Consider the following 12,795-nt stretch of genomic DNA (forward strand, 5'->3'; position numbering starts at 1 on the left):
AAGGTTCACATTATACAAAGATAAAAAGGAATCTATCAGTGTGATTTAGAACAACAGGGAACAGTGTTCAAGGCATACGAAACAAATAATGAACATTCATCACCAGTAACTTGGAGTGATGACTTGGTTTTTATAGACACCCAGATTTACGATACCAGTTCAGCATTATATCCTCCACATTTCAATAGCTAGAAGCCAGGCAGGCAGAGGCAATCATGCATTGAGCCATGTGCAAACATGTTAGTCAGTGCTGATGGATGTGTGGTCAGGACTCTGGACGTGTATACGCACAGCAAGTGTCACTTAACTGCAAACAGCGCTCTGTTCCACTGACATTGTTCTGAGCTCTGTGAATAAAAACATGCCAACAAAGAAAGTGAAGCGCTACACTATGCGTATGACAGCTTGGGAAGTTCCACACAGTTCCTCTTTTTGCACTTTTATGACTATTTTTGCACTTTTCTTTTTTTTAAATGACTGGTATAAAACTGCACTTGTGTTCATGACTTGCCTTCTGTAATGCTTCACTTACCTCTTCAGCAGACTCCAGTCATACAGTAAGCTAGTGAAAAATACCAGGGATGTATCTCATTTACCAGCAGCTGAGTGAAAAAGGACGACACAAAGTTTCTCAGCTGGAATGGATATCTTTAGTTTCTAGCACATATCACTATAAAAGGTCTTTTTATTGCTATTAAAGCATCATTCATTCATTCATTGCAGAAGGAATCACAGAGCCGATGCAAAATTCTACACTCATTCTTTTAAATGGCTGAAGCCAATGTTGAAATTGAGTCATCCTGACTACATTTTTTTCTACTGTGTACTGTTTCCTTTTGTTGTAACAAAGAATAATTTCTGCTTTCCCTCTCTGCTTGTGACTTTTATTTAACTATGGCTACAACAAATACTTTCCTTTAATGGAAAATAACAAAATTCACACATCTTGATATTCTTTCAGAAGTCTAATTTTCATCAATCTACCCAAACCCAAAATTATATTTTAAATTATCAAAAAAAAAATTTGATTCACTGCAACTGATAATGTACATTTAACAATCAATGGAAATTGAAAGGACACCACTTGAATATACAGTTAATACTACAGTTGTGTAGAATTGATATTTTGAAGCACTCGAGGCATTTAAAAATTTTTATTTAGCATATCCAAAAACAAATGTTACAAAAAATTTTCTATAAACATAGGCAAGAATGTTTAAATATGATAATTTAATGTAAACCAAATCCCTTTAAAATACTCAATACTGTAATCAGAGGTTATTTACACCCAGTGAAGACAGAACAACCTCCACTAATGCTAATCATCATCTAAGCACAATTAATTTCCATAATTTCTTAAAGAGTGACACTTAAATATGAGATAGTTCTAGTGGGTAAATCATCTGAGTTCTAATACAAGATGAAATTTAGTGTTACATTCAAAATTGGAAAAGCAGTATCCCGACTGTTCATGTCATCAGTGAAGGCAGTACTGCATTTCAGACTTGGAAAACCTTCAGAGAAGTACAAAGAGAAATTCATAATGTTTATTGCATGATAATGCAATTACAGGATAACAATACTCAGCAAGTGCCCTGGAAAACAAAGCTGTATAAAAACCCACTACAAAAGAAATTTTATTCTTCAATCAGATCAAAAAAGCCAGCCACAAGTCTAAATTACTTTCCCGCATTTCACAAAGAAAAACAAAATATTTGGTAATTTGACATTATTCCAACAAGAAGAAAGCTGTTCATGTCTCAGAGGAAATACATTTGGATAACTGACACATGCAGATTTTATTTGTTTATGAAAGTTTATTCACCAAGACTTAAATTTATAGCCCAAAATAGCATTCATACTCACGCGCATGGATGCAGAAAAGGCATGGTCCAATAAAGTCTAGTCACAGATCATTTTCAATATTTGGTTGTGGCTTTTTTGGGAAGTCAAACAAGTTTGCATTGCACATAAAAGTATCTCCAGGATGCAGCAACATATTCTACTTAAGAAATCAAGTGTGAAAGCCATTAAAACTGGTAGTGGAATACAGACCAACAACGACAACAAAAAAAAAGGTGGCTCATCTCTAAACCAGATTGCCCATGTTCAGGGGTAGACAGCTGCTGAATGACCTAATGTGAACTTGGTGATCTCCATGCATTTCCTACATGAAAGTCATATATCCAAACAGAAAAGTTACTGCTAAAACTGCCAGCTGTGCTGACAGGCACAGAGGATGCCAATATGGCATGGACATTGATACCAGCTCTTTGAGGTGGCTCCTGCAGACTGAGATGAGGCACTTTGTTTTGGTAATGTCTGGCTAAAGGCAGTATAACTGTTGCTCAGTATAAAAGGAGCTTTAACTTCTACAAGTGGCAATTTAGGTCTTTACACCAGAGCTAAAACCACTTCAAAAGAAAAGGTCAGACAGTCTAAAAACAAGATCCAGGCAATTCTTACCACAAATGCCCAAAATATGTTGCAATCATCTGCCCAATATCTGTCATAAATAATAAATATAAATAAGTCTTATCTTTTTTACTACACTTTGGCCTGGAGTTCCATTCACTAACTCCAATAAATTTGCCTTTGCGACTGAAGAACCCCAGTAGACAATTTAGGTAGCCTACTCTTTGCCAAAAATGAGAATATAAAATTAATCACAGGATCCTAACTTCATTTGTCAATCCACTGTATCACATCATTACAGAAGTGTGCCTAAGCACATCCATGTATGATCATACATTTCTTTTCGGCCATTTTCTGTAAACTTCCTTAGATAAAAGATGGGCCAAGGTGCCATGAGATAGTAGATGCCAGGATGCATCTCAGAAATTAACTGAGGACATTAGCAGTGGTTTGAAATGGATGGCACCGGTGTTTCATTTGGAAGAAGATACAGCTTCAGCTTTTTGTTTTAAGAAAACCAACATAACCCGGTAATCTTTCAGGGCTAAATACATTTCAATTGGTGCTAGCTGATTAGTAGAAAACAACAATACTGAAGTTAATGCCATGTTACGTTGGTGTGAGAAGAAAAAATTGAAATGAATACTGATAAGCTAAACTGAATTATCAACTCCTAAATTAAGCAGGGAAAAAGAACCACCACACTACAGCTTGCATCAGCTCAATTATCAATAGTATCTAAACCACTTGGTTGAAATTCTATAGAAGCCTCTACTTTAACTTGCATCAAGCCTGACAGAAACACACATCTCTTCAGCCTTGAAAAGTCACTCCAAACTAACACTTGGGTCCATTCTTAGTTGTGTTCTTAGAAATGCAACACAGTGGGTCCTCATGGTTTGGCCCAACATCAGGTAAACTCTACAGCTCACGTATAGAGATAGCTGAGCCGTGCTGGCCACACTGTTTCTGCAGCCAGCCTAGATTAGTGTGCTTCCCAGCACCTTACTTGAACAAGCAAATGTGAAATCAGTAATAAATACTTCAGCTGTTGAAAAGAGGTACCAAAATGCCTTCAACGGATTTCTATAGCCCTTAATACAAGATACACATATGGTACATCTAAGTATGCAAGAGGCAAAATATTATCAGGATTTGAGGAAGGGGCTTACTGTTGGGGAAAAAAAGTCACACACCAAATGCTTTTGCTTTTTCCAATTAAAAAGAAGCAGAATATCTTTGGGTTCATACATCTATGGATAACAGATAAAATCCTGGTCCCAGTTAAGACTACGCTACTTTTGGTATATGCTTCCAAATAAGCAGGATTTTATCCAATCTTCAGCATTTCCTTCTTTAGTGTTGCATCAGTTTTCAAGTTGTAAAGTTAACATATGCACACTTCTCATCCCTAGAGCACAGGAATAAAAGCCATATAGGAAAACTGAAAGGAAAAGCAGAACAAAAAAAGTACTCTTAAATTCACTAATTACTGTCTTCAATTAGATTCTAAACATGAATTGTAAAAGCAAAAGCTTTAGAATTCACCTTCTCTGCTAGGGCTCTGAAATTATTGCTATTAAGCCAGCATACTCTAATATACTGGTTTGAACACAAAGGCATACTGCTCTTGACCACCTAAAGGCCCCAAATAGGATGCAGCACATAAAAATCCAAGTGAGAAAAAGGAAATGACCAGACAAGAGGCAATACTGAAAAATTAGTCCCCTTTGGTGTAAGTAAGTTTCTAAAACATTGCCGAACAATTCCCCATCTCAGGCAATTCTGAGATTTTGCATCAAGAAGGGAAGGGGATTCCACAAATCTCGTGGGGAATGTGGACAGCATTTGGAATAAAACAAGTGACATCCCTCAAAGCAAAGATACTTTTGAGAAATACGACAGAGCACCACATTTGTACATGCACTTACACTCTCAATACAGGTTCCTTTTAAGACCCGCTACAGAGGAAAAAGAAATCCAAGACCCAAAAAACAAAGTGATTCTTAAACAAAAAATGGAAGTTCATTATACAGGTCCATTAAATTACAGAAATGCATAATAAGCCAAGATAAAGTGCTACAAAACGGTTAGTAATTTTTTTTTATTTTTATTTTTTGAAGTCCATAGCATTTTTCCTGTTTTACTTAGTACTGGTGATAACAGGAGATAGTGCAATTGCAGTGGCTGAACTGGAGTTCACAATGTCTTCGTATTGTGGGGGTGGATCTAAATGTTGTTCAGTTTCACTTCTCATACTGATTTCACCAGTGGCTTCCTCATAGGAAGGAGGAGGATCACAGTTTGACAGCCTTGTGGATATTGAGTCTGACTGTGCATCCGTAAAGCTCAGACCTCCAGGAGAGAGCCCACTGACTTCATACATTTCCTCCTGTGGGGAATGAACAATGCTGAGAGGCTGCGGAAGCGAACCTCTGCCGTCAGACACAGCACCATCACCCATCGCTTCGTGGGCTCCCCTACGCACGTACACCGACTGTCTACGTGTTTTCTTTTTAAACAGGCATCTCCATATGACAAAAATGACAATGAGGATAACGAAAAGGCCAATGATTAATGGAAATGCAAGGTAAAATGAATACCAGCTATGTCCTGTGTTACTTTCTCCCTGAAGTCCATTTTTGTAGACTTTCCAGAACTCCTTCTAGAAGAGCAAGACAGGATACGTCAGAAACGATAAGACAGTAAAAAGCAAAAGAACAAAACAAACACTTTAATCAACCAGTTGCAAATGAATGAGGAAAAAAATGGCATTTCAAATACTGATGATCAAAATGAGAACTGGTATGAATGAGCACACAAAATAAATTTTCAAATTTTCTTCTGATGTGTCCAGTGATACAAAAGGCTTTTTTTTTTTAAAAATATTTCTTAACACCCATTCCTTGCTACTTGTAACAATCCTGTATTGGCACTTAATATTTAAAAACCTGCAGCGCAGACAGGAATAAGCAGGAAATCTAATCTGCATGCACATCAGCCATGGGGTGGATCAAGATTTTTCAGCACCACTCAAGCTCAAAGTTATTATTTATTTTTTAATTATAATGCACTGATACAATTTGACAGGGAAATATTGTTCCAGAATGTCAGACCAATTTAGCAAAGCACAACTATTTTGAACTGTCATTTCATAAATCAGACTTCTCCCATCCTCTGGCTCATAAAGCAATTGTTGTCAGCATATTCTGAGTTGCTTCAAATCCTCTCTTTATAGTTAAATATAGCTTCATCAATGTGAGAATATTACATGGCTTACTTATTATATTCTAGAAACTTTGACAACACAAGTACAGGTACATGGAACAGTGAAAAGTGAAAATACAAACAAGGGAAAAAAAAGATGAAGGGGGATACTACTACTTTAAATACTTTTTGCTATATTATTAATATGCAAAAACAGGAGCACAAAGATCACATCACCACCCAATATTCTCTAGAGTGAATGCTATGCAAAGCTACTACAATGAAAACATACCCTGCCTCAAAGATGTAGTCATCCTTGTCTGTAATGTATGATCTCTATCAATAAATACTTCCACTGTGTTTTATAGCCATGTATAATTTAATTAAAAAACCAAAATCCCTGCCAGAAATCCTGATCTCTTTAGCTTCCTTTAAAAAATGCAGAGACCTGACCTCTTCATATTCACAGTAGCATCTACTTTAAATAACACACATATCGTATGCAAGAATTAAAAAAAAATACTCACCAGGAAAAATGACATTGCCATTTCTCAGTTATTAGTAAATTCAGGCTGCAGACTGACTTTGTGGACAAACAAATCAGATCTATATCCCCCCTCAGTTCAGGACTGCTGCCACATGAGCAGCATTACATAAGTATTGCCACCAAATTGATCTCAGCCTGAGTCCAGAAGCAGTCTGGCCTCTTTAGCGTGAAGGCTAAGCTTGCCCTGTGCAAAGCTGGGACCTGGACAATGTGGGTAAAACGCTCACTATAATTCTAAGAATATACAAAGGATATACTAAAGTTAAGAACAAAGCCATTTTGCAAGTCATCACAACGCCCCACTGATATGAACCCCCTGGTTTAAATCATCTCAGCTAAGTCAGGCAGCACTGACTTCAAACAAAGCAAGCAAGTCTTGGAAGATGGGCTAACCCCTCTAAATACCTCTCTACAAGTGCCTGGATGCACTGTTCCACAGTGAATCCCAGAGCAATTGTGCTGACTTTGGGAAAGCTTATGGGGAAAAAAAAATAACATTAAAAAAAATGAAATTAGCTGCACAGCTGAGGCCTATGGTTCTCTGCATGATAGTAAAGAAAAGAAACAAAACCAAACACTCCATCTTTCCCCACCAAATCAATAGGCAATTAGGAAGATCTGTTACCTATTACCTTTCCAGCTGGTTTGAATAAAACAAACTAAATCTTAAATTGAATAAATAATAAATATGTTCTCAACTAAAAAAGCAGAAAAATGATTCATTAGCATTATTAACCACTATTGTCTGTACTGGAACCACGCTTCCCACTTCACTGCTCTGCTACCTCAGCAGTGGCAAAGGAATGATACACAATGTTTATTTCTGAGGCAAAAACTGCAAAGATTTACTGAAAATCAGCAAATACACTATGCAAGGGTGCATCTTTTTAAAGACTACGTAGAGGAGAACAGTAGTTTTTGATGAAAAATAAAAAAAACAGTTCTGCTTTTGTAATGTATTTTATGTTGGACACTGTAGAGGAAATGCACCATCTACAGTGTAAGGATTGTAAACTGTGATTGGTATTTTAGTAAAGTTTCCACATCACTTCTAGCTCAGCATTATCTGCTGGAGAAGTGTCCCTGTACCTCCTTCATGAAGCTGACATCCCAGCATTGCTCCTTGTCACTCTTGTCACCAGAGTGGCAGGCAGGCAGTTCGGAATAGGTGACATGGGAGGGGGGTGGCATGATGGGGGGTGGTCAAGTTAATGGTGACCAGACAGGTGCATAAAGAGCTTCATGTAAGAATTTAAATTGCCATAAGGATTAAAGTAGTTTAGTGTCCACTTTCATTTACGAGCGAGGCAAAAGAAATTCCAAGGCACTTCGGACACGCACTCATCTGCCGAAAATTGCAGTGTTTCAGGTCTGCAGCTGTATTACAGAGACAAAGGAATAAAGTTCCTCCCCGGTGAAAAACTGCTAAGAAACACTTGTTTAGTCACTCTGAAAAATGTTTTCTTTTAATTTTCCCCTTTAAAAAAGAACTTCTTAGTGTATTAAACTGGAGGTTTCCAGCTTGCAGTTTTGCAAGCCAAATATCAAAGCGAACCACAAAGACTGTTAGCTCCAGAATTTATGGGAAGTGCAGCAAACTAATACTGCAGCTTCGAGTTACCCAGCTGCCAAGCAGCTCCCCCCTCTGCTCTGTCATCCCACAGCTGTGCTGCATGGTAAAGTGATGGCACACAAGGAGGACAAGCTACCTGGTCAGTCAAATAATGCCCATCACCAGACAGAACCAGGGGGAACTCGGATGAATTTGCACAGTGTGGGAGTTGGTACAATCTGCTATGAAAAAAGAAGAGAGGGAAATAATGAAATCCCAGGAGGCAGCTGCAGAACTCATGCAGAAGTTAAAGGGTAATTTGAAAGTTGGAACACTTACAGCACAAACATCCCTTCCGTAGTGGTTGGTCTCTTAAACCAAGGAAACAAAAGAGGACTGTCTTTCTACTTGAGAAAACTATGAACTCGTGATTTATGAAAAGGACACTCCAGCAATCATTTACCCTCAAGCACTGCATAGCTGGGCTGAAAAACTAAGTTAAGCAGGCCACAGAATCAGATAACTTGCAATGGAAAAGACTTATCATCATCTAGAATAAGTTACCACCAAGAACTACTTTTCTGCATATTTCCTACTGCTTTAGCATATCCAATTTGAAACAAAAAGAACTCTCAAGGGCATCACACACAGACATTTATGGACAAGTTGTCAGTTTTTTTTTTCCCTTGTATGTCTAATACTTCACTATTTTTTATCTATTCTGAACAGAGTCAACTTCAGTCAACTGGATCTGAACACTGAATTAAACAAGGGGTCCACATGAACGTTAAGAGTCTTGCACACTGCTGTGAATTTCAGCAGAGGCCTTTACTACATTTGGCAGCACTGTGAACCTCAAATGACTCTTGATCCGTTGTCTGACTTGTCTTAAAGTTGGACTAATAATATGCCAATCAGAAGAGTGTTTAGCATTCAGTAGGTAAAGGATATGAACAAAGCAATAAGGGGCAGCGAGAGTATCTGCTACACTGTTTTCTTCTGGTATGCCCTCAATTTCACTCAATTTCAGATGACAGGAAAGAATTCACATCTTCTCTTCTGGGTATTTATCCAGCATTCACAATTAGATACAAACTGATGCTAGAAGCCTTATTTGATCAAATCATTTTAGATCTGGTGCCAAGTTTTAAGTTGCTTTCTAAGCTTTCTAGTGTTTTTTGTTTTTTTTTTTTTTGTTTTGAGTTGTTTTCCTAGATTAGAGCTATACAGTGGATCTTGCACTTCTGCAATATTTAAAATAAAATTTGTGTTAGTGTTCTGCATTTTCCAAATATCTGTGATGTTTTTAAAGAAAAAATCTTCAGGCAGTATCATTTAAAAAAATGAGTTAATGGAACTGAAATGAATACCAATGCTTCAGTCACTCCCAGGTATTTTGCACAGTAAACTTTCTGCAAGTCTTTAAGCTTCCCAACAACTTTTGACTAGCAACCACATACAGTGTTATCTGTATGCTACAGCTTCTACATATGAATAGCTTTAGGTCAGGTGTAGGGTTCATGTAATCCATTATCTTTTGACAACAGTTACCACAGATTGCCACAAAGAGCGTAAACATAGCCAGGCAGTGATCTCTCCCAGCTTTTACATCTTTGTACTTCAGAAACTTCCCTCAGCCAAAGCTGATCATTTATTCAATGGTCCCAGACTGATTTACCAATATTATTTTACTCTTTTATATCCTCCTTTTCTGAAGCTATGTAAGCTTTTAGCATCCAAGATGTCTTGTGGCAAAGCAGTTCACAGCTCCACTACCTGTGGTGAGAAGAGATGGGTCTATTTGCTCTGAATCTGCACCTTCTCATCTCCTGTGAGGTCATTTTATCTCTCCCGTCAGAAAAAATGTCAAACAACTCCTCTGTTCAATCTTCATACTCCTTACAGACATCTACCACAAATTCCCTGATTCAACTATTTCCAATACGTTGCTGTTATAAAAGTATTTTCATCTCTTTAGTCTTCTCTCTGGTCCTCTGGAGCTTCCCCAGCTACTTCTTTTATTTATTATTTTATTTATTTACTTATTTTATCTTTTTAAGAGATAGGGAGGTCAGAGCTGTACATGATATGTTCAAGATGCAGGTGCACAGCTGTGTAATTGCATTTTCCATTTTGTTCTCTATGCCTTTACTAGGATTCTTAACTTTCAGGTTTTTGACTGCTGGGCATTACTAAGCCAAATTTTCACTGATGATTTATAAATTTGGATCTTGTTCACAATGCAAACGTACATATAAGAAGCATTCCCTTTTCCCCAGCATGCATTACATTCATCAACACTGAATTTTATTTTCTATTTTTTCCCCCACAATCAGTACCACACACTTCTGCAAATTCTTTCCTGTCAGCTCTAGCCTTTACTATCCTGACAATATCATCTTTATCATTATCATTTTATATAACATTTCTGAAGATATTGTCCCCAATGCTACACAATATTAAAGGCATTCAATATATGACATCTGCCTGTATACTTAATGTACACAATGCTAAATTCCAAGAAAACCGATATTCATCAAAAATAACCTGAGGGGACTGCTTGGTATTTTAATATTACAAAATCAGATGTAGCCCACCTCCTCAGAAGGTTGCAGGAAAAACAAAGAACCAAGTGGACAAGATTAAAAAAATACAAAAGGGTGATTATATAAAAGAAAGTTACCATGAGATAAATAGGCTACATACTCTTCTTGAATTCCAGTCTATCTATATTATGAAATCATTGCATCATTGTTATTATGAACATACTACATTACAACCTCAATCTACTGCACCTACATCCCCCAAAATCAAGTCTTACTAAATGGTTTTAAGGATGGATACAACTGCAAGATAAAGGACCAAATAAAGCCTAAGTAAACAATGCTGTTTGGGCATGACCGCACTTTAGCGGAGTTTGGAACCCTAGCAAGGTACCAACAATAGAATTAAGCAACTAAACAAAAAGGATATAGTAGTAGAAATGGATAATGGATCAGGACCTCATTGGTATTTCCCTCTGCACTGCGACAAAGGTTGTAGTACAACAGGAAGCATAACAATTTCTACTTTAGTATTTCTCAAATACCTCTGCAAGAGAAAGGGTATCTACCGAAACACAGCATGTTCCTCAACATTTAGTAGTGGAAAACAAGCTGAAGTGAGAGGCAACACAATCATAGAGTATCTTGAGTTGGAAGGGACCCACAAGGATCATCAAGTCCAGCTCCTGGCTCACACAAGACTACCTAAAATTAAACAATACGTCTGAGTGTTGTCCAAATGCTCCTTGAACTCCAGCAGGTTTGGTGCTGTGACCACTGCCCTGGGGAGCCTGTCCCAGTGCTGGTCACCAGTTTGACATATTGCTGGTGAACGTGTCTAGGCTATTAGCGATACTGTGCTAGATCTTACGTAAGTTGTGTCATTGTACGCACTATTGTTTAATTACACAGTGAGCTATCATTAGGAATAGCCACACCAAGTCAAGTTTGGGAGGCAAAAAACACGTCTGTGCATGCACTTTAAAGCTTTGGAAAGAAGAGGATTTGCAGAGACACCATACATCCTTATTACTTAATTTTAATAAAAAAAACCTTTCATTCCAGCCTTTTCCACCTTTCCGTGTATGACCACAAACAATGAGATGCCAAGAACTTGAAGTGTCCATTAGGTCTTTACAGTAACCTAAATATATATATATATATATATATATATATATTTTTTTTTTTTTAAATGTAGAACACAGCCAGTGAGGATTAGGACATATCACCTGTGTAAATTCTGAAAGAAGTTCATAATGCTCCCTGATTGCTTATTAGCCTTGCCTGCGCAATTTCCCTGTGCAAAAACATGAGAGATGGAAACTTTGACTTTTGCATTAAATATGTCAGATGACACCATCAAAAGCTTACATATTGTTCTTATTAGTTGGGAGGAAATTTAAGATATGTTGGGTATAACGTGCAGCTATTGCATGCAGAGCCATTGGCCCACAAGCTTCTTTTAATTAGAGAAGCCAACAGACTTGCATAACAATTCTGTGTGGGCAGTATCTGCTTCATTCCAGTCAAGTTAATATATCACTGCCCTTGCATAACATACAGCAGCACTGAAATTGTTACTCTTTCCATATTTTAGATCACTGCTGCTTAACAATACACTCAGAGGGCCTGCAGAAGTTACCTTTTAAGAAGGACATTTATCTATTCTTATTTTTAAGACTGAATTATCTAGCCACTGAACACTTTGTCCAGCTACACTTGCACATGGGATATAAAGGTCTTTTTAAAATGGAACACTTTTTGATTTGTGTGCTCATTTCATGTGAACATATTCCATAAATAAGTTAAGGGGCAAGGTAAGTGAACACTTGTGACCTCTGCTTCTATATATTCCCTGTAATAGTCCCAATGCCATCATTTCATCCAAGCAACACAACAGCATCCGTGATATGTAGGTCAGACTTAAGAGTGTGGTGATACAAAAACCAGTACACATGCTATTTCAGTAAATAGTGCTGCCAAACTACATAATAACAGTTTTGTCCACATTTCCTCAAGTGGGGTATTTATTCATGTTCCTTTTCTTCTCAGCTGCCAATTTTCACGTTTTTTTTTTAAGAGCATAATTATCTTTGAGAATTCTGTTGCTTTCAAATTCAGTTTAATTTGGATGAAAGATTTGAAATTTATTGCTGTGGAGGAGTCTAGCCATCTCCCCTGTAGGCCTTATTTGCTTAAAGAACAATGTCAAAAGGAAAAAACGGATCTAGGGGAATGTTAGAAAGCATACAAATATTCAGCACACCCCAAAATTAATATCAAAACACCCCACCCATCTACAAATATACATCAAAACGTACCGTCTTTTCTTCATTTTCAAAAGCTTCTCTTGCTTCTTCATAGGTACAGATTTCTTCTCTGCATTCATGTTCTATATCACCTTGCTTTAATTCTTCCAAAAATTTGTTGGCTCTTGGATATCTTTTTAACACAGAATTGGCTTTGTTCTCTGTTAAGAACACTGAATAAGAGGAAAGACAAGAAAGGTCACTACTGAAATAGATACCCAA

At 37.3% G+C, this 12,795-nt stretch overlaps 1 protein-coding gene across 1 annotated transcript in view; it reads right to left on the reverse strand.

Annotated features, from left to right (window-relative positions):
• Window positions 1–1,139: 1,139 nt before the first annotated feature.
• Window positions 1,140–12,795, reverse strand: part of PRRG1 (proline rich and Gla domain 1) — a 31,101-nt gene continuing 19,445 nt past the window's right edge. Inside the window, exons 3-4 of the mRNA XM_068686615.1 lie at window positions 12,586–12,746; window positions 1,140–5,080 (exon numbers count right to left, since the gene is read on the reverse strand). Of these exons, the coding sequence (XP_068542716.1) occupies window positions 4,559–5,080; window positions 12,586–12,746 (683 nt within the window). The 3' untranslated portion in view covers window positions 1,140–4,558. The remainder of the gene's footprint in view (window positions 5,081–12,585; window positions 12,747–12,795) is intronic.

Source organism: Anas acuta, chromosome 1 (genome assembly GCF_963932015.1).
Source record: "Anas acuta chromosome 1, bAnaAcu1.1, whole genome shotgun sequence".
NCBI lineage: Eukaryota > Metazoa > Chordata > Aves > Anseriformes > Anatidae > Anas > Anas acuta.